This window comes from Corapipo altera, unplaced genomic scaffold (assembly GCF_003945725.1).
Source record: "Corapipo altera isolate COAL_440 unplaced genomic scaffold, ASM394572v1 44b, whole genome shotgun sequence".
Taxonomy (NCBI): Eukaryota; Metazoa; Chordata; class Aves; order Passeriformes; family Pipridae; genus Corapipo; species Corapipo altera.
Window position 1 is genome coordinate 1993339 of NW_020884932.1, and position 15157 is coordinate 2008495.

A 15157-nucleotide genomic window follows, 5' to 3' on the forward strand; every position below is an offset into this window, starting at 1 on the left:
GAATCTGGCACCTTGTGAAATGATGTGCACTACAGAGGGAGGCAGGAAGCAAATTTCACACAGTCCAACCCCACAGCACATGTGAATCAAAGACTGGTATATGTGTGTTAAGGGCAGTTGTGTTAGATTGAGTCACACTCCCCATAATCACAATGTTTTTTAAAATGTCTGTGATAGCTATGTTTACTTGTTAATTTTTAACACTTGGAGTGACTAGATTTTCCAAAGTTGCTAAGTAGAGGACAGCGTGTATAACCTAGGAAGCCCTCTCATCAGACATCCCTTCTTGACCTAGTTTTCAGCAAGGCCTAAGCAGCTGCTCTCTCAAAAAACAGATTGCTTCATGGCAGCCAAGACTGGAGGCGGTCAAATTTAGGATTTTGCGGCCAAAGGAGCGAGTGGACAAAGGTTCCCCATAATGATTCCCCATTTATCTGGAGACTTCCTGTCCACAATGAAAATGACAAAGTCTTTTGTTTCTACCCCTCCAGTGTAGGATGCTTTGTAGCTTCTACAGGGAAATCATCTGCCTATGGCACTTTAAAGCTGTCATGTGAGTCCATACTGCAAGCTCCTCTCTCTCTTTGCTGTAGAGATTCCCTGTAACCTTCCTATTCCCACCTCATCACTCCCATGGCCATGGGGTCACTGCAGCTCCTGCCAATTTGCCTTTCTCTTCCTACTTTCACAGAAAAGCCAACAAAGTTGGATGCTAACTCTTCTGTCCTGCGGCAGAACATGGAAGGTATTCCTTCCTGCCAGACACGCAAGCCATGCCATTCCCTGTCCGCTTGTCCCTCCATGGCGTCTCACCTTCTCTCTGTGTTTTTTCTTCAGGTGTTCTACTGATCTTGGCACTGACAGAAGAGCTGGTGTTTTCTGTTCAGGTACTGTCTCCCACTGTCTCCTCCTCTCAGGGCTTCCCGATGAACACTACCACTATCACAGCCATGGGAACAACACCTCACCACAAAGATCACCACACGGCAGAACCTCTTCCCACGTCTGCTCATGCCATTCCCCATCCCGTCAGCCTGGCGGAGAAAGCCCCTTTCACCGGGCAAAAGCAAGCGAGCGGCCCTCACATCGGCAAAAAGGAAGCGTATCATTTATACAACCAGAGTGCATTGTACTCAGGACAGTCTCGCCCCAAGGGGAAAATATTCCAGGTGTTCAAAGGCAACTTCTCAGAGTCCTCAGAGCCTTACCTAAAGACGACCCTGCACTCTCCCTTTCCTACCCTGAGGAGCCCTTTCACAGACCACCCATTTCAGTCCCAGACCACAGCATCCAGTGATCCAAATGGCACGGGGCTGGCAAGAACTACACTCTCAGACCCTTCTCCCCACCACAACGCCTCCGCAACCCTTAGGGAAGCAGAGCGAGGGAACGGGGATAAGGTAGTGGTGCAGGAGGCAGATTTTACCACCACAACTGCTGGACCATCAACTGATCCTGAAGCAGTGTCGGTGCCTTTTAAACCTACCCACTACAACGTATGGGATATGCTGAGCAAAAACAACTCTTGGGTGACCTTGAATCTCAGTACAAATGTCCCTCTATTTGCTGGCCCTGGATCCGCAACAGCAGCAGCTGGTCACTCGGTTCAGACCAGCTTTGACATCAGCGTCTCCTCCCAGGCAGCGGGAGACCCCAAGGGACCTGCTCCAACGCAGCACAGCGCGGTGACTAACACGACCTTGCTAGGCAGTGCTCTCTCTGCAGCACCTACCACGAGGTTGTCCAGCTCCATTTCCACGGCTGGCTCCACCGCCACTGGGAACTTCCTGAACAGACTGGTTCCTGCTGGGACCTGGAAACCAGGGGTGCAAGGAAACATCTCCCATGTCACCGAGGGAGACAAACCCCAGCACAGAGCAACCATCTGTCTCAGCAAGATGGACATTGCCTGGATCATTCTGGCTATCAGCGTACCTATATCCTCATGTTGTAAGTTAATTGCCACTTTATTTTGCTTTCTCTTTCCTTAAATTCAGATTTTGGCCCATGATTCAAGGACCAGCTGGAGTCCTAACAGAGGCAGGACAGCTTGAGATGGATGAGAAGAACAGGGATCACAATCACTGACCAAAGTTTGCTTAACTTCAAAATGCAGGGCTAAAATGTTACACTCAAAACATACTTGCTTTACTGCTGTTAAAAATCTTTTGGGGCCCTCCATTTGAGGGTGTAACACAAAGCTGAACAACTCTAGAAGTTGAAACAGCTTTACTCCAAGATGTATAAGATGGTGACCAAAAACTGTACAAGTCTTTAATCTAGGAATTAATATTTGCTGCCCTGGAATTGGATTAAAAAAACTCACTGCTAACCCAAAGGATTAATAACAGCTCTAAAGACTAATACATTAGGAAACACCAGTTTTCCAATGCAATAAAATATTTCATTGCAGGTAGTTCATGAAGGGTCAGATTTAGAAGCCTGGTAACCAAAGTGCTGGTTTCCTCCATTTTAATTCCAACTTTGCAGCTGCTGAGGGAACAGGAAGAGTTTGAAACCCTGGCCTTCAGACACCAGGAGTCAGCCACCTGCAGGACCAGGGAAGGTTGGGTTCCCAGAAATGGCTCAGGGTCTTATCATTTGACTCAGTTACAAAAAACACATGAGAAATTATGAGAAAGCTTATGAGTGGATGCCAGGGTGTCCCATGCTTAACTGGGTTGTATCAGCAAGGTGGGACAACATACTCTCTGGGGTTTCACTGTTGCAGGGTGTGATTATTCTAATCTGTCTGGAGTGAAACAAAACCAAACATTTCCCAGTCTTTGCTGCCTGAGGAAACATAAAAGAGTAGTAGCCAACAATACTCAATATTAGTTCTGTGATAGTACTGAGGAAAAGGCTAGATGAGCTGCCAGAGTCAGTCTCACACGCAGCTTGCTCCTGCCAAAAAGGACAGTGCTGCTCTCTTCTGCCCTCTCTGAGGCATAGGCATCTGATCCTGCCCCTCTACTTATGCCCGGGCCTGACCTGACATATTCCTGAGGCACTTGCAGATTGATAAAGTGGCCAAAAAATACTCACTTTGTTACTTTCTGTCCACCCATTGAGCTGAATCGGCTCCCCACAGGGTCAGATGAGCACAAGACCTGGAGAGGATGAGGCTGCAGGGATGCAAACCTGGTGAGGGGGCCACACTAATCTTTTCAGCAGCTGCAAATTATTGGATTGGGTCAGCATATCTGTTAGACTCACACCTCTGGGACCGTCAGTTCTGCTGTTGCCAACGTGATTAAAACCACAAGCAAGAATAAACATAAACGATGGGCAAATCAAAGCAGAAGTGTGCATACATACTTCTGTGAAAGATGGAGAGGAGAAACTGGGATATTGGAAGTCCATGGTTAGAAGCAGCAATATTTGATGATTTGATGAACTATGACTTGTCTATCAATCAGTAGAAATAGAGGACCAAATAAATTCTTCCAGGCATTATGTTTTGGGCCAATATTCAGAACATTCAGAAATATTCAGAAGAAAAGGTGAGCTGGATAGAAAGCATCCAAATACAAAATACAAAATATAACACAAGCATAGGAAGCATAACCAATGTGTAAACTGGTCTGTGCCTGCAGAGTGCCATATATGAGATAATAAGTAATGACAGTTATTAACAACAACAAAAACAATAATAATAATAATTTGAAGAGTCTGCTAGCAGGATTTCTAACCCACTAGTCATTAAATAGTGGTGTTAACACTTTTCTTCTTATCATATGCACCATAATGGTATGTGTTCATGTGACTGTCTATTCTGATTCTCGTATTAATAAGCTCTATTTTTTAAAAAGTCAAATGCTACTTTGAAAATTATCTGCACCAGCTCTAATGAGTGTTTCAATGATTCAAATATTTAAGTCCTTCCTTCAAGGCCAGATTCCTGAAGATGGTCTTCAGTGGAACTCTCTTTTTAAAAGATCTGGAGACCCTGAGATGTATTTCAGCGTTGAAATGAATGGTAGACAAGCATTCAAATGGGATTTTTTTGGGATCTGGCTGTAGTGCCTAGGAAATTGATTTCATCCAAAAGTTATGCTGTTTAAACCATGCCAAAAGAAGTGCTGTTGCACAGGTATAGGCTTTTCCTATAGGAGAAGACAAGTAAGATATAACATCCCAAAGCACTTTTACCCAAATGCGCAGGTTTCAGTTGTGACTGCACAACGGAGGGACACTTTATTTTCTGACCCTCAGACACCTATGTATCTTCAGGCCCTGTGTGCAGTGTACAGTGTAAGGTGTACGGGATGGGCTCTGCGGTGTGGGGTGTGCGGTGTGGGCGTGCGAAGGGGACTGTCGCCACCTCCCGGGCACGAGCGCTGCAGCTGAGGACAGAAGGCCCCGCACTGGCACGGTGCTCCTCGCTTCTGATCCAGAGGGGGCTGATGCCTGGAGAGGGATGAAGAGTACAGCTATGTGGGTTTCATTTCACTTTCAAAGGGTGAAATTTTCTGGGAGAGGCTCTCACAGCTGCTGTGGGCACAGACTGAGAAAACACCGTCGTGCTCCTGCCTTGGGATGCTGAAAGATGTAGGTATCTTGGATATAGAGACTCAACTCCATGGTCCTAAATATCTGAGCTGCCCTAACAGGGAACAAACCATGGAGAAAGTCACTGAGGACCCCTATCACGGGAGGTTACTGCTTCCAGGAGCTGTGGGCTGGTGGCTCTGTGCTCAGACTGGCACCTTCAAGACTGCTGGCCAGAGTAATTGAGGGAGCCAGCGAGCCCTGAGCTGCTGCTGCAGCACCTGTGAGAAAGGCTAAGGTCCAGCACCAGGCAGAGAGGCAGCCTCGAGGCAGGGAACTTAGCAATGCATCCTGGAAAGACATGGAATGAGGTGAGGAGATGCAACTTGGAGCCTATGCACGGTTGCAGAGCTGTAGGAATCTAATTAACTCAGCTCCCTTCTCCTGCTTAATGAGGAGTGCCCCTGAGCTGGTTCACTGACCTCCAGGCTGTTTTTTCCAGAGCCCTTGCAGAGCTTCACAGTGGCCAGAGCTTCCTCTGCCAAAGGCTCTTGTGCCTTTCCTCATAATCCTTCCTCTGTATGAGGAGTGGCAAAGAGGCTGGAAAAGCTTTCTTGGAGGGCTTCTGGGCACAGGTTGTGCTACCCAAAATCCTTGGAAGAGGAAACACATCATGATGCTGCAAAGACACCTCTGTCCCTCTCTGATGCGTGACACAGTAGAGCCCTACACACTGCTTGCTGTCACACCTTTTAGTGATAGGCACCTGTTAAATGAAAGTCTGAGGGCATTTTACCTTCCATAGCAGGGGAAATGACATGCTAGAGAGTGACCACAGGAGCCCTTGGCTCCTCATCTCTGCTGGAAAAAGCGCTTGGGATGCTGTACTTCTCTTCACAGAGGAAAGACCCTGCTGGGGCTCCTTGATGGCTATCCCTGCTGTGGGGATTTGCATTGAAGAGCAGGAAGGAGCAGAGGGTTTGTTTGGCATCACTGTGCCCTGACATCTGAGTCCCACTGAGGAGTGGCAGGTCCCTCCAGCTATGCTAGTGGCACAGCTGAGTGGCTGTAGCACTAGCTTGAAGACCCAGGTCTCAGGAACTCACCTGCTGAAATAAGAGATGGGATTTAATCTCCCTGTCCCTACAGTACATATTTATTTACAAATGCATAGATTTCTAAGTCCCATTGAAATCCCTTAAAGTGATAGCCAGAAAAGTAATGCTTTGAATAGGAATGCATGAGCCACATGTTCTGCATGAACCTGAGGAAATCGTTTCACCTTTTGGCACCTGAGTTCCATGGCATAAATAAGGAGGGTAAAGTTGTTAATGCCATAGGAGGCCTGCAAAAATGAAAGATTCTGTATCATTGCCTCCCCAGGAAAGCAAAATCGTGTATAACAGTGATGTCAGTATTTTCTGAATGTCAGAGTTCGAGTTGTTTTTGCAGTGTCCTTCAGGCAGCCTTGAACATTTTTGTACATATTGTGAATTGTACGTGTGTAGGTGCCTGTCACTGCAATGCAGAACAAGACACAATATGAACTCATTGTAAAATCTACTGTCCCAGTCCTTGGGCTCCTGGTACTTCAGTCTCTGTAATTACAGAATGACACAATGAAACGTGGAAGAACAGAAACCTGCAAATCAGACACGCAGAAGTCAATTCATTCAGTCAGTTCTGCTGATGTGGGAAAACACGAGAGGAAGGCTGAGCCTCCAAACACAGGCATCAGCAGAACTCAGAGTATATGAAGAATTGCCTTAGACCTAACCCCACTTAGCTCACATTTCATGCACTGGGACACTTTCCAAAATTATCTCATCCACTTTCTCCATCACAAAGCCTACGCATGTTTGCTTCCCAATCTGAAGTGAGAAAGATCCCAAGCCCTGAGTCTAATGCCCAGGTATGAACTCGGGCTGATCTGGAAAAGAGCCTCCTCTCCAGATGTCAGTAGCTGTAGTCAATAACCAAGCCCCTTGTGATACCTGTATCAGAGCTAAGTATGTACTGCTGTAAATAGTAAATGAGGGAAATGGAAAGAAATATGGGAAAAGCACTGTTTTAGTTATTGAGGCAAGGGTTCTGTGGAAACTTAGTTTATGTTATGATCTGCAGGCATAGGGAGAAGTAAATGACTGTCCTTCACCCTGAATATTACCTGACTTTTAAGTGCTTACAGTTTTAAGTCTGTTAACACCGTGTTTAATGTGGGAGCTGTAGAGTGGGGGAAGGGGGCATGCAGCAGTGAAAGATTGGTAAAATATTGAAGTGAGTTGAAGGAAAAGACTGTCAGGAAACTGTAAGGAGTTGTTATGATCTGATTACACTGCATTAATGAAGCTAGTGTTGAATATGGTGTATAAACCTGGTGGTTTATGTTTTTTTTTAAAAAATAAAATTGGAAGATTAGAAAAGAGCCATGCAAATTATTTAAGAGCTGATAAATGCAACGTAATTCCATTTGCATCATGATGTCAAGAAGAGGCTGAACCCCACATGTACAGGGGACATTTCTGATAGCATAGTGAAAGCTTTTAATAAAAAAAGGAAAGTGAGGGTGGAAGGTGGAGATTTATGCAGCAAGGGGAATGTAAACATGTCCCCACAATGGAGATTAAACATTGGAACAAACTTCATGGAAATGGGATAGACATCCGGTCCCTCTGTGTCCTTTAATGAAGCTGAGTATTTTCCTATGAGATGTGCTGTACCTGTAGCTTATGGTTAAAGTAAGTCTCCTGGTTTGCAGGTGTTATGTAGGTTCCCACCATGTTCCCACTAGCCTGTAAATCTGTGAGAATCTTATGTCTCCCATTTGTGGGCTGTATTATGTCCTGTTTCATGGGTGGGGGAACAGATAATGCAGATGTACCTTGCCTTACGGCCAGAGAGAGGCCAGAGTAAGAGCTGGAACTCATCAGCAGCTCAGCCCCTGAATGTGTGAGCTGACTTTTCTCCCTCCAGACTTGCAGAAGGTGAAAGAATGTGGGCTAGAAATGCCCTCGAACTCCCTGAACCTCCAGTGTCTACAAAATTGCAGAGCCCCTTGATATTTCCTAAAAAGTATCATAATCTCTGTACAGAGAGCTTCGGGCTGACACAGGGACATTGCTGACATGTTCTCATGGCACTCGCTATTGACTTTAACATGCAGCAGGCAAAGGGAAAAGTCAGTTTAGCTTTTTTGACTCCCAGAAATTAACCAGAGGAGTACTTGGAAATTAGAGTTAGTCCTTTTTCTGCCCAAAGGATTGGCTATCTCTGAAACAGGTGATATATGGCAGCACTGAACTGAAGTGCTTTCTCATCCTTACAAGGATATCACATAATATACCAGGAAAGATTAGCAGGGTATTGTCACTACTATTATTCTCTCTTTAGCTCTGTTGTTGTCATTATTGCCATTTCTCTCTTCCAAACTATCTCCACCCTCTGTGTATTTCATCCACTTAATATGTCCTCCCTGGCAATCACTACTGTCTATCTGGAAAGAGTTTTTCTGTAATAGATGTAATTCCAATCACAGGAGCAAATGGATACCTAGGAGTATTGGTAAAGCTGTACCCTGTTCCAGTGTTGTTCTGGAAGTGAGCAGTCCTATGTTAACTACATTAATTTCCCTGAAATAAGCCCCAAATTTGGCATATTATTTGGTAGATGTGGCACTTAAGGACATAGTTTAGTGATGGACTTGGCAGTGTTAGGTTAATGGTTGGATTTGATGGTCCTAAAGGTCTTTTCCAACTGAAGTGATTATATGATTCTATGAAATGGGCAGTTAATATGAGATGAATAGCCACATTCCAGTCCTGTTGTCCTCCCTCTCCCTCTGAAATGAGGCCTCCTCTTCTTTGAATTGGGACAGCTTATGTAGACATCTTTCACATAGTTGAGAAAGCTCAGGAACCCATTTTCCATGCTCTTCCATCCATTTGCTTGTATGTGCACTAAGGTTGGAGGCCAGGAGTGTAATTAAGGGAGGGAATATTACTGCTGTATAACAACCATATCTGCACATGGCAAGGCCATTTCCTGCTGGGAGAAGCTGAGATCTAGCTCGACTCTGTGTCACTGGCTTTCCAGCCTCTAAAACCCAAATTCAATACTTCTCTGTCAGCAGCCACAAAATTTTATAAACTGTAAAACCTCAGGCTTTCAAAATATTTGCATAGAGTTGACTTAACGGGGGCTCTCATAAACCCAGACTCCTTCAGAAATGCTCTGTGCCTTAGGGATCACTTGTTGCTGGAGTACTGAAAAGCTCCAAGGGCTGTTGGCTCTTGCCAGCAGCGATGAGGACTAAATGCAGGTCCTGCTTCACTTTCTAGTCTTACCAAGCCTGCAGGCTGGACTGGGACATGGAGAGGGCAGCAGCAAAGGAGGGATAATAGATGTAGCCCTTCAGGACAGGCATTTCCCTGGGCAGGGAGAGCAGTTCTGGTGGCCCACTGGGTGCCACAGGCAGAGCAGCAGGAGTCAGGCTGTCAGAAAATGAAGCTGACCAAGACCAAAACACTGAAGTAATATGAGTCAAAGATAAGAGAAAGGTTGATTATGATATGCTTTTCTGAAACATGCAGGAACAGTGTGGGAGATTTTTCCATCAGTTTCAGAAGAAGATTTACAGCATGAACCCATCTTTCCCTTTGAATGAGACATAAACTACCTGAACTGAAATCCATTAATTTTTTTTCTTAGTATCTTATTCTTTTGTTTTAAATAGAGCTCTAGCCTTGCACTTTTGTATTGCTATTTTGTGTGAGTAGATGGGATAAGAAATTAAACCCATGGCACATGGGTAGCAGCAATGTTTGTCAAAACATACATAGCAGCTGTGACTTCTCTGCAGTTTTTTCTTTCCCCTGGGCTGTAATTCTAATACATAATTTTACCTGTAGCTGAGGAAATAATATATTTTTCTGCTTCATGAATATTTTCCCTCTTCTACCGTGAGGGGTTTAGAAATGATGGGAGTGATTTTACAGCAAGGCATTCTCTGTTTCACAGGGTACATATCAAAGTACATGTGGAGCTACCTGTCTGTCTAAATCACGTATATTACAAGCACAACTGGTGAATTAATTCCACAGGTGTAAGAGAAACAGACAGAGCTTATACATTACTGCTCTGAGCAAACTCTTGTATGCTCCTCAGCTTCTGCCTGAGCAAGGACCAGTGGGAGCAGTAAGTCTGTTACAAGGGGTTTGCCCAGCCCCCGTAAAATTGCAAAGATTACCCATCTGAATTGCAACAGAGATGACTAAACCAGAAGCAATTCCAGAAAATAACACTCAACCAGCTTTGTGTTTGTCTGCCTGCTGGGCATTACCCTAGCATTTCTGGAGTCCGGGTGTGCCTGTGGCCTTGAGACCAGACAGACAATTATATCAACAAGTTTCACTTGCTGGTCACTTTGTCTTGCCTAATTGCTCTAAGTTCAGATATTTCAAATTGCAAAGTTTAAGTGTGCTCTGCAGATAAGAGAAAAAGCCAAGCTCAGACATCCCCAGTGTCCAGGCAAATGTGGTGAACAGGCTATGCTTTTCTGTTGATCCCACATCCTGATACAGATGATGGAGACAGGCAGGAAAACTCCGGCTCTGGAGTTAATGCTGTCCTGGAAGTGAAAGCTACATGAGACAGATGCTGGAGGGGATCTTCATGCTACCTGACCACTGTCTCATCCTGCCCAGGAGCCTATCTGTTCCTCTTACTGGTTGCTGATGTGTTGGAACATGGTCAGAAAGCACCCTAAATCCAAGTTATGAATGGCAGGCAACAGAGGCAGGGAACAGTGGCATTTCAGGATAGAAGCTTTTGGTATTGAAGACATGCAGCTACAAGCACTTGTGGATTTGCTCTTCAAGCTAGGACAGGTGTCTTTCAGTGCCCACTTGCTAATGTGCTCATAACTGCAGCCTCTGAACACACCAGAAGAAGAAAAGATCTGCACAGAGATGTCCTTGCAGTCCCTGAGGAATGCCCTCTCTCCTAAAGGGTCTGTAAATCCCTGCTTAGGTATTAAAATGCCATCAGGTACACCACCAAAGCTTTTCATTTATCAGGCAGCCACATCTTCAATATTATAAACTCACATCAAAAAGAAAGTACAAACTGCATAGCCCAAAACCTCATCTGCTTGGCCTGAATTCACATAATTTTGTGGGGTTTGTTAGGAGAGATTTGACTGAGAGTATGAATGGAGGTCACCAGCCCTCTTCTTAAGTAACACAAATCTGTGGTACAGATGAGTCCTTATTGAAAGAAAATAACCACATTTTTTACATGTTTCTATTGACAGCAGTTCTGCTGACAGTGTGCTGCATGAGGAGGAAGAAAAAGACATCTAACCCAGAAAACAACCTGAGCTATTGGAATAATGCCATTACTATGGACTACTTCAACAGGCATGCTGTTGAGTTACCGAGAGAGATCCAGTCACTGGAGACTTCAGAGGTACCTTGCTTGCAGAACTGGTGTCTAAAAACTGTAACTGAAGCCATGCCGGGAGGAGGGGAGAGGAAGTCATATTAATAAAGCCTTGAAATCCCTGTGCATATTTGGGGCACAGCTTTTTGAGAAGGACTCACTCCTACACGTGTATAAGATGGGACAAATATGTCAGGAAAATTGTATTGCCATCCTATTCCCAGCCACTGCGGATATGTCCCATATTGCTGTGTAGTGATGAGTGTTAACCACCTCTAGGTGAATTTGTTCCTGGGTTTCTCTTCCTTGTGAGCCCATGGCCAATGTCTAGCCATACCATGACTGCTTAAGGAAGGCCCTTTGGGCTGTGTGGTGACTGACAGTCAATCTGTTGTGGACGTCCCACACGGCATCAGAGAAAGGGGGCTGGTGGGAGTTAATAACACAAATTTAATATATTTATATCTCAGGAGCTGCCTATAGCTTCTCAAATACCAGCTCAGGGAGTGAGTGTTCCCAGTATATAAGCAATCAGAGCATCAGTATGTGGGAGTGTGTAGTGGTGGTATATGCTCATTAGCCTTTACCAAAGGGATTTGACTGGTTCAGTGGGATTATTCACATATGGGCAGATAACGCAACTGATAGAAATGTGTTCCCTGGCCTTAGGGATAGAGAAGGATAATTCCATTTAGTTCAAAGGTATTTAAAACCTAGCAACAGTGGAGAGTTCCGGTTTGTGCTAGAGTGATTTTCAGATCATCTAGCTGACTAACCCATCTGATTAAATTTAAAAAAAAAAAAAAAAAGATTTATAAAGGAACCTCTGAGATTTGATTAGACAAACGCTCACAGTCACTTCATTAACCCTCATTTGTTGGCAATCATGTTGCTTAGGCTAAGGCAGGACCTGGTCTGTACTTAACCAGAATCAAATGATAGGCCTATTCACATACAGGATGGTCTCCAGTAGCTGTCATCTCAGTTATTTAAACCTGATCAGAACAATCATGACTGAACTGGGGCATGCTTGGGTGGCTTGGAACTGTATATATGGCTTTCTGAGCTTAAAAAGAAGCTGAAAAAGCATCTTTGAGGAGTCAAGCCTAGCTGAGAGGCAGGAAAGTTTCAATGAGTCACAAAAGTGAAAACCCAAGAAATGTGAAAGCTCAAGGTCTGCTAAGGGACTGGAAGTTTGGTGCATCTGACTTCTGGGTCCCCAGACTGAGACAGAATCAGCCTGACTATCAGAGGAGCTCTTCACTAACAACTCCTCCTGCCTGAAGAAGGCTAAAACCAGCTCACCAAACTTAGGTCTTCAGAGTCAGAGTCCACAAAATTCAAGCGCCTTTGAGGGATGGGGAGGAGTGCCCTGTGTGCTAGCGGAGGGCAAGGGGTGTGAAGTACTCAATCTGCTTCTCTTTTTCCCCCAGGATCACCTCTCTGAGCCACGCTCCCCTGCCAACGGTGACTACCGCGACAGCGGGATGGTCCTCGTGAACCCTTTCTGTCAAGAAACTCTATTTGTGGGACATGAACAAGTCTCTGAAATATGACCCCACAGCTTCCCGCATATTGCAGTTTCATCTCTACTGTCTCCAAATTATAAATAAATATATATATTATAAATATAACCTTTGTGTAACCCTGAATTACAAGAAATGTTTTCAGCTTTTCTTTTCTTCCTCAGAATTGTCAGACCCTTTTTTATAAGTGTGGTAAAACTTTACAGAACAAACTGTGGCTTTATAAAATAAAGGTATTTCTAAGCAAAACACCTGTCCAATGGACTGTTTGCTTCACTGTCATTTACAAACTGCTGCTAAATATACTTGGTCTGGAAAAATACTGTGTAAAGCTGCTTTTGGTGCAGGCAGCATGTGTTGGGTACAGCATCCTGCATCCTACATGACATTGCTGAGCCTGAGCATAATCATTCCTGCTCAGTGAGTGTCCCTTCTCCTACTGTAAAAGGACTTCAATCACTCATTTTCTTTCTGCTGCCAAGTTGGAATACAAACCAGACAGGACCGGCGCAGTTGCCAGAAGCAGTCCATATGGCTCGTGTGCCAGTCTTCTATCCTTTGCATGACTCCAGTACTCCCTGAGCACTGACTGCAATGAGCCTTTCATTGTTCCCCTTCCAGCTTGAGCTCCAAAACTCTTTTACAAGAGCAAGGACAAGAATGACCCTTTTTTCCTGCATAAATATTTTAGCCACACTACATGTTGGATTCATAGTTGCTCCACTTCAGCCCAATAAGTCTGGAATTATTTCCTGCAGATCAAGCAGCCTCAAAAGAAGGTATATAGAGTGTTCCCTTCAAAGGAACAGAAAATTCCTTCAAATTTATCAGAAATCTTGTGACTAGGGACTCCCACCAATTCTGTGGCTTTGACCACATTTCCACTTCCCCACTGTTTTATTTACCTTGTCTGCTCAGACTGCTTGTGCCACTGAATCAAGTTTCCTTGTACCTTCTTCTCTCTGAGACATTCCTTCCCCCCTTAAGAAGGAAAGACACAGTGTTTCAGAGCAAAATGGCATTTCTGTCCTACCCAGTAAAGTGCTAGATTGCAGGCTCTAGTAGTGTTGGAGGAATAGTAAGGGTGAATGAAGCTTAAATGATGGATTAAAAATAGGTTATTACAAGGTGAGGCTAATATGGAACATGGAATGACCTCGCCCAAATCGATGCTCTCTCTTTGAGTAACCCAGAACTGTTATTGTGGGACCAATTTTCAGTTTTGCCTCTCAGATTGCTTTTTGATATCATTCAGCAAGTGAAATGATCTCCATCCTTTGAAGTCTCATCCTCCTTCTCTCCACCTCTGGCCATCCCTGCTGGTAGATTATTTTCTACCTTCACTCCTTACTTCATCAGGATCAGGCTGTGAGGCAACTGGGAGTTTACCCCCTGCTGCTCAGGTTTATCGCTTGGTTGCATGAAAGCGAAGTTTGAGCAGGACAGGGTTAGTGTCGCATAATTAACCATATGCCTTGTTCCAGGTGAGCCACAGCTGATATCAGAAAAGGGAATTCTAGCAGTGGCACATCTGGTCCAGCTGTTCCCACCTGCAGAGAGTGTCTCAGTGGCTGCTGTTAGTCAGAGCAATATGACAACTTTACTAAATGATGGCTGGAATCAGACCAAGACATGGGTCAGGGGGCCATAGAGGCATACTTGTCCCCCCCTTTCTCTCTGTTCTACATGTGCACTTCAGCTGTGCTGAAGCACAAACCTGAATGTGGACTATGGGCTTCCTAAAATCAGAAAATTGTAGTGTTATAGGGGCTCTCCTGGATATTTGATTTTCCATTCAGCATCAGAGAGTAACGTAGGGCTTCGCTACGAGGAGACTGAGGCAGGCAGGAAGACATGGCTGTGTACAGACATGGATAGGCACTTTGGGAATATATCTTTTCACCATGAGATTAACACTATGCAATATGATATCTGTGATCCTCATGATCAATTAGTAAATGGCCTCCTGGAACTCACTAGTTGATAGGACAGTAGAAGTTTCCTGACTGTCTTTTCAAGAGCAAAAACAATCCCACAAGGATCTTAATTTCTATTTCAAGAGGTAGGTAGAAACAGAGAACAAGTTTACAGAGAACGTGTTTACAGAAATTCAAAATTGGGAAAAAAAGTCCATATTCTTACATTTGTTTTCTGTACATGGTATTACTTTTACCAGGCAGATTTTCTAATTTGATACAGAGCACATAAACTGAAAATAATGTGGAATAAATACTGGAGAATTCTTCTTATTTAGCCAGTGAAGTTTGCTTGGTAATCGAAAGGAAGAATACCTAAACTAGCCAAAAGTATGTGCAAAGCTGAGAGATGCTGTGCTATTCCCAGTCTTCACACAACCTGGAAATGGTGACCTGACTGTAGACAGTCTTGCAATTCTCAGACTTAAACAAGTGAAACAAACTCAGCCACCAACCCAGCGAGCCAGGATTAGGCACCAGTGGAAGACAGGAATTTCTGATTGTATCCCGTCTCGCCAAAGATTCACCACTGCCCCTGTAAAAACCTACTCTGCATTAGGGCAATGCCCAACATCAGCACATTACAATCATTCCCACAAAGATGCGCACATGGTAATCCTACAGTGGAATGGCATCCTGGCTGTGAAGCATCCCTGTGTGTAGGTAGAAAAAGCTAGACGTAACATTGTATTGTCAAGGATCCCACTGTACCATGAACGTGTCCCA

The 15157-nt window shown here is 44.5% G+C and overlaps 1 protein-coding gene across 7 annotated transcripts in view; it reads left to right on the forward strand.

The window, feature by feature from the left end:
* Positions 1 to 12704, forward strand: part of TMEM108 (transmembrane protein 108) — a 162230-nt gene extending 149526 nt beyond the window's left edge. For 6 of the 7 annotated variants that reach the window (XM_027659522.1, XM_027659523.1, XM_027659524.1 and 3 more), the window contains 3 exons: positions 838 to 1950; positions 10802 to 10956; positions 12363 to 12704. In XM_027659522.1, coding sequence (XP_027515323.1) covers positions 838 to 1950; positions 10802 to 10956; positions 12363 to 12485 — 1391 coding nt within the window. In that variant the 3' untranslated portion in view covers positions 12486 to 12704. The remainder of the gene's footprint in view (positions 1 to 837; positions 1951 to 10801; positions 10957 to 12362) is intronic. The other variant, XM_027659525.1, reaches the window with a different exon arrangement.
* Positions 12705 to 15157: the final 2453 nt, after the last annotated feature.